The sequence below is a fragment of the Rhinatrema bivittatum genome, chromosome 9 (genome assembly GCF_901001135.1).
Source record: "Rhinatrema bivittatum chromosome 9, aRhiBiv1.1, whole genome shotgun sequence".
In the NCBI taxonomy this organism is placed as follows: domain Eukaryota; kingdom Metazoa; phylum Chordata; class Amphibia; order Gymnophiona; family Rhinatrematidae; genus Rhinatrema; species Rhinatrema bivittatum.
In genome coordinates, this window is record NC_042623.1 from 264,332,246 (window position 1) to 264,351,282 (window position 19,037).

At 45.2% G+C, this 19,037-nt stretch overlaps 1 protein-coding gene across 1 annotated transcript in view; it reads left to right on the forward strand.

Moving 5' to 3' along the window:
• CARD8 (caspase recruitment domain family member 8) overlaps positions 1–19,037 on the forward strand; it is a 97,512-nt gene that overhangs the window by 69,552 nt on the left and 8,923 nt on the right. Inside the window, exons 16-18 of the mRNA XM_029617376.1 lie at positions 379–517; positions 3,149–3,202; positions 17,992–18,063. Coding sequence (XP_029473236.1) covers positions 379–517; positions 3,149–3,202; positions 17,992–18,063 — 265 coding nt within the window. The remainder of the gene's footprint in view (positions 1–378; positions 518–3,148; positions 3,203–17,991; positions 18,064–19,037) is intronic.

Genomic DNA, 19,037 nt, shown 5'->3' on the forward strand with positions numbered 1-19,037 from the left:
CTAATAGGTTGCTATTGGATTGCTAATTAGGTACTAATGAGTGGCTGAACTTCCAGTGAATTGCTTTTTGGCTTCTGAGTTGCTATTTGGCTATTACTAAGTTGAAAAGTTGCTAGTGATTTGCTAATGAGTTGCCCTTGGGTTGTTAATATGGTGTTAATGAGTGGCTAATAATCTTCCAATGAGTTCCTATTTAACTAATAGTGAGTAGACAGTGAGTCACTTATGAATTATTGTTGAATTGTTGTATGGTTGCTACTAATGAGTTGCTGTGTAGCTGTTATCTAGCTGCCGAGTTGCATTTCATTTTGCTGTTAATTTTGTGATTAGTTTCATAAGAATGCATATTTTTAAATGGTTTTCTGACTTAATTTTTAGGACATTGAATTTCTTGATGACTCGGTTTCAAAACTGAAAAATTATACTGAAGTCTTCTTTGAGCAACCAGAGGAGTTCAAGCTGTCTTTGACCGAAATGGATTCAGATGAGATTGTTTGGACTGCAAAGCTACGAATGTGTAGGTATTTTGGGCATATGATGACATTGATGTTATGACAAAAGATTAATTAGGTTCACTGACACTACAGGATTTTCATACTGCAGGGGTAGACGTCATCTAAATAGCAGTGGGTGATGGGAGATATGATACAGGGATTCAATGCGCACCTCCAGGGATTTTTTACTACTTTAGCTGGGAGTGGTGTTCGCAGGGCAAAGCAGCCCCTTTAATACAGTGCCCCGGGAGCCTTGAGATGTACAGGTCTAGTAACGCAGCTTGCAAATTTTTTCAGCAAGCCACGTTATTTAATTTAGGGTATTAATAAGCTCATAGCATGCAAACGCTCATTTTTATATTTGTGGTACCAGGGCTCATTTAACATGAGATATTTCAAATATCTCATCTTATCTCCATGTTAGGGCATTTACCATGTGAAAAACGTGATAAATGGTGTAACGTGGCTTAGTGGATGAGCCACTTAGATTGTGAGCACTCTGAGGACAGAGAAAAATACCTGCTGTACCTGAAAATAACTTGCCTTGAGCTTCCAAGGATAAGACATGAGCTAAATCCAAATAAGTACATTTTCAGATGAAAATTTAGGCACCTCAGTGTGTCAAATAGACCTGAGAATTTTTGGCTGTCTTTGTATGCCCATTACTCCTGGCAGCACAGTGGTCATGGGGGCTTTTCAAATGAAATTCCAAAACCCTTACCCCTGGATGCATCATTCTGCTGTAAACATACAGGCTCATCATTCCGCTGTAAATATAATAGCGGAATGATGAGCCGCGGGAAGAAAAGGGGTGGGGGAGTGATATTGAGTAGGCTGCCGCATCACGGCGGTGCGTTTTCGCCTGCACAGCACCACTGGCCCCTCGTTTTCCTAAACCCCGCCCAAACCCCTCCCCTTTCCCTCATTTAAATTTGCAATTTGAAGAATGACCTTGTAAGTTCCCTAAAAGTTAGATTGGTGTGGTTGGAGCAGGCTCTTTCAGATTCATTATTTGAAAACCTCCAGAGCCTCTGCACTGCTGCAGCTTCTGAAAGCAGCAAGGAGCCGGTGCTGCTGGCACTGAAGATGGCCAGAATCTAAATTCTAAAAACCAAAAATCTTACGGGCTAATTTTAAAATGAGCACGCGTGTGCCAATACATGCACAAATGGAATTTTAAATCATGCGTGCACTTGTGCACGCATGATTGAAAATACACTTACTGGGCCAGATTTTCAAAGCCCTACGCGCGTTAGTGGGGTTACGCGTTTCGGGCCTATTTTACAAAGGCCCGGTGATGCGTGTAAAGCCCCGGGACGCATCTATGTCCCAGAGCTTTGAAAAAGGGGTGGGGAAGGGGACGGGGAAGGGGGGCGGGGGTGGTCCAGTGCCAGAGGCCTCCGACACAGTGGCCATTTGCCGCTGTGTTGGAGTTTTGTGTGCCGGCCAAGTGCCAGTCTGTGCAATCTGCAGGCGCAGAAGGTAGGACAGAGGTCTGGGGGGAGGTAGAGATAAGGTAGAGATAGGGGGTGGGTTGGTTAGGGGAAGGGGAAGGGAGGTTAGGGTAGGGGGTTGGGAAGTTTCGGAGCGGGCTGGGAGGGAACAGGTGAAGGCCACGGGCGTCGGCACGCACAGGGTGCACAATTGTGCACCCCGTTGCGTGCACCGACCCCCGATTTTATAACATGCGCGCGCATGTTATAAAATCGGGCATCCATGTGCGGGCGCCTGCACGTAGCTTTTAAAATTTACCCCACTCTGCGTATATATGCTCTTAATTTTAAAACATGCATGAAGGACATTTCCAGTTTTGCCAATCAGTGCACCAGTTTGTCCAGACAATGTCGAGGTCATCCAGACCCCCTCTGGTTCTTCATCCTGCCCAACCCCTAGCTGATCTGGACCCCCTCACCTTGTCATGTAAGCCCTAAAATGCGAGATCTGCAGACTTGCTCCTCATCAGGAGCAGCAGTAAAGTTAGGCAGCTAATAAGCTGCCAGGCACTGTAGCCTCTGGATTTAAAATACGGAGTTTCGCGCATGACCTTTGGCCCCGCCCTGCCATGCCTATGCCCGCTCCTTTTCTGTCCCCTTAATTTTTGCTCGCGCACGCGCATTTACGCGCATAAATTTCAGCTTTTAAAATCTGCGTTGCTCACGTGTGGCCTACATACACACCTGTATTGGCATTTTAGCATGAGCAACGCTTTTAAAATCAACCCCTTAGTCTATACATTTGGAGCTGTAATGTATTGAAAAAGTCTCTGTGGAATCAGACAGGATGTTTTAAGATTGTATGTTCACACCTTTTAATGCCCATTTTATTGTGATTAATTACCCTTTCTAATCATTCAGAATAGTGAATGTGAATTTCAAGTTAAAACATTTTTAATTATCGCATGTAAGTGCAATCTTCTGGGGTACTTCCTCCCTCGCCTGTCAGACCGTCATCCGCCATCTTGCTACATAATCGCATGCTCAAATTAAAATTTGTCCAGACTCCCTCCCTCACTCCAATAAAGCAGCTGGATAAGAGAAGATAACTTTGGACTAATGAATATTTTAAGATGCAAACTGGTGGGTGTCCTATGAAAAGGATCTAGCTGAAATAATTATACCTTATCCTCCCCAATGCATTGATTTTTATTTCTTCAGGTGACTGGATAGTACACAAACCCACTATGGAGACCCAGAAAAACAACAACAATTGTAAGCATTTTAAATATTTCTAAAATATGCAGAGGACAATTTTCAAACTTTCTGCGCTGGCAGCATGAGGGCGCGTGCTTTTCCCCTGTGGGCTTTGCACCAGTTTTTAAAGGGAAGGCACTTGCCTACTTCCACTTTGAAACCTGCTATAGGTACAAAGTACTCATAGTACTTGCGTCCATTTTTTGTTTTCGTCCTGCAGGTAGATTGTTAGCTGTAAAATTCTGCGGGCCAATTTGAAAATACCATTTACCAGTGCAATAGACCTGAGCATGCTCCCGAGAATCCCCTTCGCTCAGCAGAGATAAAAGTACTCCTGGTGTTGCACATCCCCCTGGACTTATAGCCGCATTGGGAGGGCAATTTACAGAGAGGCCTGCTAATTCAGAGAAAACCATTTCTACACATGTAAAATGCTTTGAGAATCGTCCTCCCCATACCTGGCCTCTGCATAAATATTCTAACTTTCTCACTAGGCAAAGACTGATTGAGGATGATATGATAAATATAGCTTTATCACCTATCTTGCTTTTATTTTTTTTCCCTCTTAATAGTGTTATTAGGATCAATTTTCAAAGGGTTTGGTTCCAAAGGGCTGGATTTACGAATGCCGCAAGGCATAGTGAATCCCGCGGGGGGGGGGGGTGGTCCTGCGATAGCCGGCAGCGATCGCACCTCCGCGGTGCGATCGCTGCCGGTGTCACACCAAATAACTGCACCATAAAAGGTGTAGTTATTTGGTGTGACACCGGCAGCGATCGCACCTCCGCGGTGCGATCGCTGCCGGTGTCACACCAAATAACTGCACCATAAAAGGTGTAGTTATTTGATGTGACACCGGCAGCGATCGCACCTCCGCGGTGCGATCGCTGCCGGTGTCACATCAAATAACTGCACCATAAAAGGTGTAGTTATTTGGTGTGACAACCCGGCAGCGATCGCACCTCCGCGGTGCGATCGCTGCCGGTGTCACATCAAATAACTGCACCATAAAAGGTGTAGTTATTTGGTGTGACACCGGCAGCGATCGCACCTCCGCGGTGCGATCGCTGCCGGTGTCACACCAATAACTGCACCATAAAAGGTGTAGTTATTTGGTGTGACACCGGCAGCGATCGCACCTCCGCGGTGCGATCGCTGCCGGTGTCACATCAAATAACTGCACCATAAAAGGTGTAGTTATTTGGTGTTACACCGGCAGCGATCGCACCTCCGCGGTGCGATCGCTGCCGGTGTCACACACCAAATAACTGCACCATAAAAGGTGTAGTTATTTGATGTGACACCGGCAGCGATCGCACCTCTCCGCGGTGCGATCGCTGCCGGTGTCACACCAAATAACTACACCATAAAAGGTGTAGTTATTCGGCGCGAAACTGACAGCGATAAAGGTGCTTACCTTTCACTGTCTGCGCAGTCTTCACGTCGTCAGCCCCGGTGCCGCCCCGACTTCTCCTGTTCCGGGGCTGACTCCGCCCCCAACTCCGCCTTCATCTTGGTATCGCATGCAATCCGCTTGATAAATGACCCCCAAAGTTTGGGAGTTGAGCGCCCAAATTGCCCCTTTTGAAAACTGACTTGGGCCGAATCCGTAAACTTAGGTGCCTGAAAGATGGTACCTAGGGGGGTGGAGTTAGGGTGGAGGAAAAAGTTAGGAACTTAAGACTGATTTTCTGCCCCAGGCACCTAACTTAGGATTCTATATCTATGAATATAGGTATAAATTAAGGTTTAGATCCCTAAATTTAAGTGAACTCTCATCTGAAAATCTAAATTTCGATGCATGAAATTTAGGAGCTTAATTAAAATTAGCATGCTTTGAAAATTGACCCCATTATGTCTACAACAGCTTTATTATCATAACCACTGCTGAACCATTACTTATTATAATACATTTTTCTTTAACCCTTTGCCAACTTATTCTATGCAGTTGCATAATCACATATTTTAAAAATGTTTTAATGTAGAAAATGTCAAACATATGGCATACCTTTTTAAACAGCAATCCAATATGGAGAGGGAAAATATATATTCCCAAAAATATTAAAATCCTTATTGAATATATGTAAGTAATGAGAAAGGTATCATGGCACTTTAACTTTATGATACCTTTCTCTTTACTTACATATATTCAATAAGGATTTTAATATTTTTGGGAATATATATTTTCCCTCTCCATATTGGATTGCTGTGTATTGGGAGAGGAGTTTGACTTCTGTGGTGTGATTAATATACTTTTTTAAACTGCATTGTCAATCACATGCACTCCCATTGCCCCAAGATGCAAACTGTTATACTTATTGCTTTATTTGATTGCCTACTTTTTATTCTGAAAAACCTGCAGTGGTTTACAAAGAACTCCAGTCAGTAAAACATAAAACATACTTCATCATCCTTTCCCATCATCACTGCAATACCACATGTATGTTTTATGCCGGTCAATACAAAAAAAGAATTATAATCAGTTTTATACTGCTCAAAACAAATAAATGTGCAGATTACAGTGAAAAAAGAGGAATAGAGCCATTCGTAGAAAACCAAACCACTTGAGTATAACTTGGGAGTCTGAATAACAAATTGCAGTGCAAAATCATTAGAGCAGTTTTCAAACGCACAGGTCTGTGCGTCTCACTATCTCATACCTTGCATTTAATCTTCTTTTGGGCACTTTTCCTCATTGTATATGGTTCGCTTCTAAATTATCAAATACCATTGGTGTACACAGTACAGCGCAAGGCAATTCCCCTGGTTTCTTGCTCCGCAGGCTTTCAATCAAAGCTTTGGCGCAGGGGAGGTTAAGTGATCTGCTCACGATGAGGGTTAGTTGGCAATGTCTCACCAGGTTTTCCAGGTTAACAGCCTTGTGCCCTAATCGCTGCTGCGACCTGCTGGCTCCACCTATCTATAGAGCGTTCTCTTCCATTGACCCTCACGCAGTTATGCACAGGTCAGAAGGATCCTCCTCCCTCTGGGCTCCAGACCCTTCTATTGGTTAACTCAAAGACAGCTGGCCAGTGATGTGGGGCTAAGCACAGCTTCCTGCCAGTGTCCCCTGCGTGCACACGTGCCATGAGGCAAGCTCACGTAGGAAAAACATGGGCAGCCCCCGCCCAGCTGGGATGTGCAGGTGCTGCGAATAACCAGGTGCCCGACGCATCCGTGTGGAGTGCCGCCCCCGCTGTGCTGGGCGTATCGGGGATGCGCGGCGGGGAGGGGGGAGTCGCATCCCCCTCCCCTCCGTGACGGTCATAATGGCACCGGCACCGTCTGGCCGGTGTCCTGGGCGGAGCACCACCTTCTGTCAGGCCGGCATGGCTCGTGACGCCACTTCTCCCATTCGGTCCAGTGTCGGCGCGGTGATGTCATTATAACGCACCCTGACGCAGGACCATTCGATTGGCCCGGGCGAGTGGCGTGATAACATTGGCGGGGGGGGCGATGTGACCGGGGAAATTTAAAACCTGCCGGCTCCCCTTAATTTGGTCTCTTCTTCTTTGGCCCCAGTGCGGCACGATTCGCACGATTGCGATGCTGGTTCGAGCCCCGCCCCGATCACCCGAGTGAGTAGCGCCAAAGCACTTCCTCACTTTAAAAGATTTTCTTCTCCTTTAATTACATTTTTTAAAAAAAGGAGAAATTTGGACTTTGCAGGCAGCTGGCGAAATTTATATAGCTGCAGGCTTAATTTTGCCCAGCTTCCCGCCCAATTCCCATTTCTCGAGACCGTGCAATCCTGCATTTAGCTCGCTCCTAAAAAAAAAACATGTTCTGATTGTTAAAAATAAAAAAATTAGGATTCGGCCGATCCGGAGCAAGTGAGCACGTGGTGAAGCTGATGTGTTGCTAAGCTTTGTTACGGATGCCCCTGAGGTCCAACTCCTCCGCTGTGGCTCAGCAGGCCCCAGCAGGGTGCGCTACGGAGGTTTTACTCACTCCCGTCATTGAGGTGCCCATCGGAGCGGGACCTTCAGGACCCTGACCTATGGCCCCTCCCGCCCACTGGCGTTTCTGACCAGAGGAGAGCTAGACGCTGATGGGGAGGAGGTAGGGCATCCTGGCCCCCTCAAGGAGCGAAGGCGGCTGCGAAATTGTCTGGGAAAGGAGGGAATAAGGTAGAAAAGATTCCAAAAGGCAAACAGAATTCAGATAATTCTGCGAAGCAGTTTTGATGCACTCAGCACAGATGCTGCTGCCCATAAGAGACCAGATCAAGGACCATGCGGTTCTCTTACTGGAAGTTGTTCCACCGTTCTTCCCTAGCCTGGTACCTGAAAACCCGATCAGCCATGCAGAACATGCCCCTGCACCTTCTCGCCAGCCCAGCGTTAAGAGCATGCGCAGCCTAAGGGAGGAGCCATGGTACAGATCCCCATCCTGTCCGGCTTCCCGCTCGTCGTCTGAGCATTTCCATGGAAGCCCTGATTCACGGCACGGGCTGAACCAGAGGCTGGACGGTTTTGTGCATTACTGGGGGTACAGGCTTTTCGATTTTGAATCCCGGTCCATGCGGAAAAGATGGCCTCACTACTCATATGCATCCAGATCTCCCCCCTTATTCCTACTGGGAATTTTCACCATATCCCGATAGCGGTAGGGACGTGGGAGAGAGCAGTCACTACCGTCCTTGCCAGAGGGGGCGCAGATGTGGGGTCAGGGAGCCCCCTGCAGCGCTTCAAAATGGCCTTCATCAACCTGGGGGTGAGAAGACACGCCGTCAACGCCGGTAATCATCACCTGAGCGCTCAGCTGTGTCCCATTGCAGCGATGCTGATGGCAGATCCCCCGACACCGAAGCCACCGGCAGAGATTCCCGCACTGCTTGGTGGAGCATAGATGAGGTCTCTTGAAAGGAGCGCAGAGGAAAGGATGGATACAAGAGAGCGAGGCACGGGCGGTCTTCGTCTTCCTCACGCAGCGGATCTTCCATTTCATCTTCCTTTTTTTTCTCAGAAGATTGTGTTCCTCTTCTGTGGCAAGTAGATTAGATCAGGAGGAGGCGGTATGACCCCCAGAACTGCCTGGAGCAGAGCACGAACTTTGGGAATCTGTGCCCAAAGCTCTTAGACATCGCATCAGGCACAGACATTACATTGACTTGTTCCGGTTGCTGGAGGGGCACAGGAAGCGGGGCCAGACTAAGGAGGAAAGGAAAAAGGAACTAGAGGCAGCTAAACCCACAGAGAGAGAGATCGTTAACTGGGTGCGGGCATTCGCTCGAATAGCTTCTGTAGTTGTGCGTGCAGAGCCCGCTGCAGTGCAGCCCTTCTTCACATACTTGGACACTATTTGGGCATTTATAAAAAGCACAGAGGGTTCGCATGGCTTAATTATGATGAGGCCTTTCGGGATAAAATGGCCAGTAAGTCTGCTATGTCTTGGGGAAGACAGGATGTCAGCCTCTGACTCACAAAAATGATGGCGTGAACATTCGACACCAAAGCAAGCTTGCGGTCCTTTCGTAGCGAGCAGGCCCATGCAGGCAAGCCAAGCGCATGCAAGTCCCTAATGATGTCTGTTGGAGATACAACCGGGGGGCCTGCTCCACTACCGACTGTAGATACAAGCACTTCTATAGTCGGTGCTCAGCACCTCACCCTGGGAAACAAATGCTCGCAGAAGGAGCAACCTCTGTAAAGTGGCAGGCGATGCTTCCCTGGTTGGTGCGTTACCCTAATAGGGTGGGGGCGAATACTTTGCTAAGCAGTTTCCAAGATGTTTTTCTGTTTCCCCACACAGGTCAGCCGCAATCCGTCAAGGTAGTCAATGCCCTTTGGCGCACAGTCTGGCCGGCATTGTCAGGGAGAAGCTCAGGAAGGAGGTTCAGCTGAGGCGGATTGCTGGTCCTTTCGTTGAGCCCCCACTGGAGATTCTTGTGGTATCTTCTCTGGCAGTCGTTTCAAAAAAGGAGCCTGGAAAATGTGTAATCTACCTCATCCTGTGTTAATGACCATATTCACTCGGAATATTGCTCGGTACAGTATTCGTCCTTTGATACTGCATTAGAGCTGCTAAGATCCTGTGAGCAGGGTGCCCTTATGGAGAAAGCAGACATCGAGTCTGCTTTTTGGCTACTACCGGTACACCCAAGAGTTTTCCACTACTCTGTTTTCATTTCGAGGGGGACTTCTATTACGACAAGTGTCTGCCAATGGATGCTCGATTTCGTGCGCCTACTTTGAAACATTCTTTACCTTCCTACATTGGGCAATTGCAGAGGCAGCTGGGCTAGCAACGCTAGTTCACTATCTAGATGATTTCCTGTTTATAAGAAGAGCAGGTACACCTGAATGCGTCAAATTGTTTGGCACGTTTCATGACCTGGTGCACAGATTTGGCGCCCTTTTGGCAGAGGACAAGTCTCAGGGCCTGGTAACGGTCCTTACTTTCTTAGGGATCGAGCTCGATTCCACGCGAATGGAATCCAGACTCCCAGGTGACAAGCTGGTGAAAATAGCTGATCTAGTGTCTGACACCATGCACAGCAAGAAAGTCATGCTGAGGTACATGAGGTACCTCATAGGCAGCCTGGCCTTTGCATGCGAGTTATTCCTATGGGCAGAATTTTCCTGCACCGCTTAATTCGGTCCATGGTGTGTTTGGTTCATGGCCACTACCGCTTGCGGATAAGCAAGCCAATTAATGAAGACTCCGCTTTATGGTCTGTTTCTCAACGACTGCAATGGTGTTTCAACATGGCTTCCTAAACCGATGAGCAGTGATGAGCTTCAGCTATCCTCTGACGCATCAGGAGGCATTGGCTTTGGTGTTTATTTTAAAGGAATTTGGTGTGCAGTGCGCTGGCTGGACCACTGGACAGCGGGCGGCTTAACCAGGAACATCGCATTTGTTGAGCTGTTTCCCATAGTCGCCGTACACATCTGGGGTGAGGTGCTTATTTGCCAATGGGTAGTATTATGGTGTGACAATGCAGCAATAAACAGTCTTCCAAGTGCCTCTTGGTGGCAGAGTTGTTGAGGGAGTTTGTGTTATGTTGCCTGCACAATAACATTATGGCATGAGTGAAGTATGTTCCTGGAATGTGCAGTGAGATAGTGGATTCTCTCTCTCGTTGCAAGTGGTCCCTGTTCAGGAGGTTGGCGCTACAAGTGGAGCTGATCGGCAGAGAGGTCCCAGAACAGCTATGTTCCTTCGGAACTGGATGGCATGGGAGATGCTGTAAAGATCACTTGCTCCATCCACCTGGAACACTTACATTCACAACTACAACAAAGTGAAGGTGTTCCTCATTGCGAACAACTGGTCTGATCACCAGGTTCCCAAGGATCTCTTGATTAGCTACATGGTACATGCCAAGCAGCAGGGGCTGTCCAGGAACATTGTTTGTTCACACTTAGCCATTCTAATATTCTTCTCGAAGCTGGAAACAGGCCAGGCAGAGCAGTATTTCGCCGTAAAAAGGGCGATGCTGGGTTGGGCAAGGAAGTCCTTACCTCAGCACAACATGTGGAGACCATTGACCCATGACCTCTTGTTATTGCTTTGGCACATCTTGCCCATAGTAGCTACGGACGAGTTCGAGACCACGCTTTTGCGCTTTTGCGCTTGTATTCTTTGGAGCCTTGCGCATTAGTGAGTTCACAGCACCATCTCAGAACGCATCACAGCTACAGGGCAAGCTGCGGAAGGATGTCAGCATCTCGAACGGCCTGCTATACCTATGATTGTGACAGTCCAAAACTGATCAAGGGGCACGTGGTCAAGTCATCACTTTGACAGCAGTTAAAGGTCTGGTAACATGACCTTATGCCCAAAAGGGGATGGCTTGTTTTTACTGCACCAGGATAAATCCCCATTAAGCAGATACAGTTTTCACCAGTTTTCAAGAAAAAAATTGGCGAAAGCCGAGCTTCAGAGTGAAAGTTTCGGCACTTACTCATTCCTCATTGGAGCCGCCTCTAGCATTGCAACTGTTGGTCTCCCACAGGCTGTCATACAACAGATGGGTCGATGGAGGTCCAGAGCTTTTGCATCATAGATTAGGCCTGGGACTGGCGTAAGGATTTGCCACATTCAAGGGCGCATTGAAAAAAAAAGAAAAATCCTGCTTTCTATGATTCCTCCTAATAGTATTGGTGAAATAAAAAGAATTCTGGACGCCCAATACACACACAAGATACATGGTCCAGGCTGTGTATCTTGTGTGTGTCTATGCCGGTAGTGGGAGAAAACGGACACTCGTAGATTGAGCCCGTTTTTCCAACCTGCTTGACAGCCCCCTCTCCTGTGTGCCCAGTGCCGAGGAGATGCTAGGGACGCACGTTTTTCCCCGGCTCCTCCTTTTTACCACAATCCTCTCATTTAAATATTGAATCCTATACCCAGGAGAGGTGGCTGGGCGAGCGTTAGGAAAACAGGTGCTCAACACCGAGCACCCGTTTTCTGTGCACAATTATTGCATCGGCCCCTCAGAGTGGCTGAATAAAACATTTGCTGAGAGACAAAATGAATGACAGGGCTCTCCTATGAGAGGAAAGTGTTCTGTTTCTAAAGAAAGACAAATCAGAGGCAGCTTCTCATCTCTAGTTTGTGACAATTTGTGCAGAGCAGGCATATGCTAGTGATGTTCCTTCTCCAGAAGCTTCAGATACAGAGAATTAACAAGCTCACAGATTCATGCTTTTTAAGGATTCCAAAATTAATTTTCTGAGCAAACAATTTGCCACGATATATTAAATTTCAAGGTGACAGAGTATACTCCTCAGCAGACCCTCTGTAAAGCATTGAAAAAATAAAGGGAGGCAATGTCTGTCTATTCACTTGGTAAAAAGTAAATGGATACATCCTGACCATAGGTCTAAAAGAGGGAAGGAATAATTCCCAATTGCTCCTGCCCCACTAGCATCATAATCCAAAATGGTGCTGGCTGACCTGTGGCTTTGCTTTATCCCTGTAAACAATTCACCAAAAAAGACTGAAAACTCTGAATATCAATTGGTGTACACCTAGTATAAGTGCTGAAATAAATTTAAATAAATTTGAAAAAGTTTTCAAATTTTATGTGAAACCGCATCAGCAAGCCTGGCGACGGCCGTGATAACACTTGCCGTCCGGACCTCTCGTCATGTGCGGTAGTTGATACTTTTATACTGTCCAAATTTGTTTGAACATTATCTGAGAACAGATAATGTTCAAACAAATTTGGACAGTATAAAAGTATCAACTACCGCACATGACGAGAGGTCCGGACGGCAAGTGTTATCACGGCCGTCGCCAGGCTTGCTGATGCGGTTTCACATAAAATTTGAAAAATTTAAATAAATTTGAAAAAGTTATTTCAGCACTTATACTAGGTGTACACCAATTGATATTCAGAGTTTTCAGTCTTTTTTGGTGAATTGTTTACGGTGACAAGACTGTCTTGGGTTCTTTTGTTTGCTAATTTTGCTTTATCCCTAACATGGAGGGGGGAGGGAATGTGTGTGTGTGGCAGACCTTAATATTTTACTCGGGGTGCCTGCCCTTCCTATGTTCAGAGTGGGGTACAATATGAACATAAACAGTCAAATGAAAGGAGAGAACAAGACAATGCATCATTCTTACTAAAAAGGGAACAACATAATTCTTCAAGAAGGGGGAAAAACAAATATGCACCTAGTGTTGTGTCCATTGGTGCCCGATGTCATCTCTCCGCCCTCCTTACCTCTTTGGTGCCTCCCTCTCTGTCCGCGGGAAGAGGCTGCCGCGGCGTTCTCCTGCCGCTTGTCCTCAGGTGTTCCCGGACCGGCTCAATGCTGCAACCACCATGTTTCCTGGAGGCCTAGGGGGCATTGGCGTGAACCTCGGGGGCGTCCCCCGAAGATGACGTCGCCTGCGACGGATATTTAAGGTCTCGGAATTTCTAACACTTCGAGTTAGCAAGGGTTTCGCTACCTAAGCTACTCTGCCTCCTCGGACTTACCAGCGGTACCCGCTCCTCGGGGGCCTCGCTCTCTCCTTGTTTTTTCAGGTGACAGTCTGGAACCAGTACTCGCTCCTCGAAGGCCCTGATCCCAGACTTGCTTCATATACTCTTCTGCCTGGAAGTCTTCACTACCAACTATATCAGTGAGTTACCATCATTCTCTCTGAGCTTTCCCTGGAACCAGGTACTCGCTCTTCGAGGGCCTATACTTTCTAGTTCATGGGCTTCATTGGGATATTATATCTCAGCCTCCAGGGATCGCTGTTCCAGTATCTGAGGGACTACAGCCCAGCTGGGTTTACCAGCTCACTACTGCCATCTCTGGTGGTTCAGTATACTGTCTAATAAAAGAACTAGTGTGTGTTTGTCTCCTAACTTTGAGCCTGACCAGTGGTCCCTCTTGGGATCATCCCCTGGGGGCGTGGTCATCTGCCACTGGTCCAAGGATCCACCCACAACTCTCATATATAACTACAGATCTCGAACAGAGTGCTAACTACTATCTGATTGCTCCTCCCATCAGGCATCAGATCAATAACACCTAGAGAGTCCATTTTTGACATAGGGGCCAGAAGTGAAGGCAGAAGTCTGCTATGTAGAACCATCTGAGGATGGACATGTTGGGGTATTCCATTATCATTTCGATTTGAGAAAGCTTTCTTGAAGACGAAAGTTTTTAGGGTTTTTTTAAACAAAGTACTTTTTCAGAGACATCTTACTTCCTTAGGTAGGCTGTTCCATTGGAGTGGTCCTGCAGAGAAAAATGCTCATTCTCTGGTTTCCTCAAGGTGGGTGAGCTTTGGAAGAGAGTTATCTAGTAGCATTAGGTTAGAGAATCTAAGTGGTTGGGAAGGGGCGTGGACTTGTGATTTAAATCTGCTTTTGAACTCTTTGACACAGCATTTTTCTACTAGTCTTCATTATCTGATTTATAGTTGCCTTCTTATTTACTGTAAGTTCAATAAGAAGAGTTAGTGAATTAAGTTGGGGTGGATAACTTTCAAACAACTGCTTATAGCATATACGCATGTTTGTAGCCACGCATAGATTTATCTATTTATTTATTTATTTATTTATTTAATTATTTGATGAGTTTTATATACCGTCATTCGGAAACGTCAAAATAATGCCATCATAACGGTTTACAAAATAAGGTTACAGGGATAAGGGGGGGTTAAACAAGGAATGCAAAGTACAAACTGTTATTAAGCATAGTGGATAACATGTGTAAGGATTTAGTTCAGATTTTTTGTTTCATTTCTTATTTATGAAAACCTAGATGTGATGAATTTCATTTATTCATGAAGTTGGATTGGAGGGCAATGATGTTGTGGTATTCATTGGGTGAGTTGGTATGCTTTGTTGAAAAACCACGTTTTTAACTCCTTTTTGAAGGTTTTTAGGTTTTCTTGAGTTCTGAGCTTAGTCGGTAGGGAGTTCCAAAGTTTTGGGCTACCAAGGGAGATTGCTCTTTTTTGGGTTGAGGTGAGTTGATTTGAGTGCGTTGGTGGTGTTTTTAGGAGTCCCTTATTTGCTGATCTAAGGTTTCTGCTTGGGGTATGTAGTTGTATGTAGGGGCTTAGCCAATTTTCTTGTTCTTCATATATAATTTTATGTAGGATGGACAGGACTTTGTATTCAATCCTGTATCTTATTGGTAGCCAATGAAGTGAAATAAGTGTTGGGGTGATGTGGTCATGCTTTTTTGCTCCTGTGAGGATTCTTGCAACTGAGTTTTGCCGGATCTGGAGTGGGCAAATGGTGTTTAGAGGTAAGTTGAGAAGAAGAGAGTTGCAGTAGTCTATGTTGGAGAAAATTAGTAATTGGAGGACTGATCTGATAGATAGATATATATATATATATATATATGATATAGATGTACTATAGTATTTTAAAACACATGCATATTAAATATGCATGCTTTATAAAATATATGTATCTCTACCCTGCAACATAGGCATGTAAATAGGCTTATGCATGAATGCATGCAATGCATTGAAACCACATATATTAATACATTGAATGCTTGTACTTTACTAATGTGAGGAGCAGAGTGAGCATGAGTCCTTTGTGTTGCAATGCAGTAGATGCAGCCTTGGGGGTGAGCTCGTGAGACCTGCGTTAGCAACTGGAGAATGTGCTTTGACGTGAGCCAGGCTAGAGCTTCACCTTTACCCTTGGGTTCCGGCAGCCGGCAGGACTTAGGTGGTTCGAGAGATCTAAACAGAGTCCAGAGACAGGCCAATATATGGGGAGGGCAGCAGACATAAGAACATAAGAAATTGCCATGATGGGTCAGACCAAGGGTCCATCAAGCCCAGCATCCTGACTCCAACAGAGGCCAAACCAGGCCACAAGAACCTGCAATTACCCAAACACTAAGAAGATTCCCATGCTACTGATGCAATTAATAGCAGTGGATATTCCCTAAGTAAATTTGATTAATAGCAGTTAATGGACTTCTCCTCCAAGAACTTATCCAAACCTTTTTTGAACCCAGCTACACTAATTGCACTAACCACATCCTCTGGCAACAAATTCCAGAGCTTTATTGTGCGTTGAGTGAAAAAGAATTTTCTCCAATTAGTCTTAAATGTGCTACATGCTAACTTCATGGAATGCCCCCTAGTTCTTCTATTATTCGAAAGTATAAATAACCAAGTCACATCTACTCATTCAAGATCTCTCATGATCTTAAAGACCTCTATCCTATCCCCCCTCAGCCGTCTCTTCTCCAAGCTGAACAGCCCTAATCTCTTCAGCCTTTCCTCATAGGGGAGCTGTTCCATCCCCTTTATCATTTTGGTTGCCCTTCTCTGTACCTTCTCCATCACAACTATATCTTTTTTGAGATGCGGCGACCAGAACTGTACACAGTATTCAAGGTGCGGTCTCACCATGGAGCAATATAGAGGCATTATAACATGTTTTGTTTTATTAACCATTCCCTTCCTAATAATTCCTAACATTCTGTTTACTTTTTTGACTGCTGCAGCACACTGAGCCAACAATTTTATGTATTATCCACTATGATGCCTAGTTCTTTTTCCTGGGTGGTAGCTCCTAATATGGAACCTAACATCGTGTAACTACAGCAATGGCTATTTTTCCCTATATGCAACACCTTGCACTTGTCCACATTAAATTTCATCTGCCATTTGGATGCCCAATCTTCTAGTCTTGCAAGGTCCTCCTGTAATGTATCACAGTCTGCTTGTGATTTAACTACTCTGAATAATTTTGAATCATCCGCAAATTTGATAACCTCACTCATCGTATTCCTTTCCAGATCATTTATATATATATTGAAAAGCACTGGTCCAAGTACAGATCCCTGAGGCAGTCCATTGTTTACCCTTTTCCACTGAGAAAATTGACCATTTAATCCTACTCTCTGTTTCCTGTCTTTTAACCAGTTTGTAATCCACGAAAGGACATCGCCTCCTATCTCATGACTTTTTAGTTTTCGTAGAAGCCTCTCATGAGGGACTTTGTCAAACGCCTTCTGAAAATCCAAATATACTACATCTACCGGTTCACCTTTATCCACGTTTATTAACCCTTTCAAAAAAAATGAAGCAGATTTGTTAGGCAAGACTTCCCTTGGGTAAATCTGTGTTGACTGTGTTCCATTAAATCACGTCTTTCTATATGCTCTGTGATTTTGATCTTGAGAATAGTTTCCACTATTTTTCCCGGCACTGAAGTCAGGCTCACTTTGCATATTTCTTCTGCAGAGATAGGTATCTGCAGAAGAAATATGCCAAGCTTTTGCTTGGCATTCTATATATACCTTCATTAAACATAGAATAGATAAGTGCTCAACTGCAGATGGCAAGTTACAAAGAAGGATTCTTCAAGCTGCGGTCAGCCCAGTCCTTTAAGGTACTTGTTTTGTAAGTCCCTTGATGCAAACTGTGTGAAAGTAAAATGGAATAGGAATTGTGTCTTACAATCAATTATCAATCCATTAACTTTAACACAGTCTGCACTATCCATCCTTGATTCCAAATGTGAACGTCGGTCATGTCAGCTATTAAATACTGTGATATATTCAGCTGCGTGAATGGATATTTTACTGTGACATTTAAATTTCTGTGTGTCCTTTTTCAGAATACACTGCTAATGAAATACTCAAGTGGGTGGGAAGGCCTAATTAGCTTGACATCAGTGGCTAACTTTGCTTGAGTCAGCAGGCGGAAAAGTCTTAAATCCTGATGGAGGAGGATCCTTGGTCTCATGTTACTGCAATCTGCACCTAACCCTTGGTATAGAATGAATGAGAGTTTATCCCATGGTAATTGATGTTAAAACAAGATTCCTATTTTGTTAAATTATAATTCTTAGCAGCGTTCAGCAGGTGCTGCAAATTGTGAATTCTGAAACTGTTTCCTTCATCCGGAGTGCTTTACTTGTCTGGCCCATCGTGCTGTAAACACGCATTTCTATGGTATGGCTCAGGACACCACCGAATGCAGTCTGGCTTCAGAGAGAAATAAAACAAAATACGTTTCCGGACATTTTTTTTTTTTTTTTACTTTTTGAAACTGGGAATACTGTTGTGAGGGGAAAAAGGCAGGAATTGCTGCCTATATCCCTTTAGAAGATGACACACACTGGCAGGGTATGCTTGAGCAAATCAAACTTTGCATGTATTTGCTTCTGTGCAATGAAATTACCTTAAAGCAGCTGAATACATGGTTTACTATGCAGAGCCTATGCCTGGGAAACATTGTTTATTTATTCTTGCCTCAGCATAGACTGTGATTTGAGTGCTTGCTCCCCACTGAACAGAGATACTCTAGCACTGGAGACATCTGTAGACAATATAACAAAAGTAAAGACAACTCTGTGATATATTCCTTAGGCTGTAAACGAAGGAAATCATCCAGCTTTACAGAAGAAGGTTTCTGCAATAAAAGAGCAAGATCGAGTTCAGGTAGCGTATCTGTATAGCTCACAGTATGGCACACTTTTCATAATTGTATTGTTTATACTGGTTAAGGGAATTCGCAAAGCTAGATTTTAAAAGACGCTTGCACGCGGTTCCCTGCGCGCACATGGATGCACCGATTTTGTAGCATGCGCGCGCATGTGTGAGCGGGACGCGACTCCACACACGAGGGAGTGGACTGGGAGGGAACTGGGAATGGGCCATTCGTGTCGCCGCGCATTTGTTCTTTTAAAATCACCCCCCTTGCTGGCACGAGTCGCGACCCCCCTGCACATGCGTGTGCATGCTATAAAATAAAGGAGCGGACTGGGAGGGAACTTCCCTAATCCCCTACCTACTCTGCCACCCTTTTCCCTTCTCCTCCCCAACCCCTAAAATCCCTCTTGCTACCATTTTTGTTTTGTTTTAAAACCTGCTCGCTCTGATGAGCTGCAGTCAGTTCTGTGCACCGGCCGGCTGCCAGCGTGCGCTTCCACGGGACAGGGCCTAATGGCCACCGTCCCGGCCGGCCCCTGCCCCTGGCCACGCGCGTATCTCCTGGTTTTTGAGTGCCCCGGGCTTTTAAAAATTAGCCGTTAGCATGAGGTTTACTTCTTGTATAGTTCAAGTCAAAAATGATTCAGATCATTTTTTATAAAGCACCCAGGTGAATTCTGTAACTATATTTTGGTCCCAAACTGAAATAATCATGTGCTATTGTTATCATGATTTATAGTGAGAGCTATCGTGCCTGAGCTAGTGTTGAACAGAACTAACTGGTGGAACCTAAGTCACACACAGTGGAGAATGTTTAATAAATGTTTTTATTAAAATGTATTAACCTTTATTTCCATGCAGTAAAGAACTGAAAATTGTATTTGTTTCAATAACTTGAGTTTATAACGTATTGGCTAAGAAGAGGGCAGATTGCTAGGACAGAACAATTTGCTCATTCTTCTTGTATGACTAGGATGCCATTC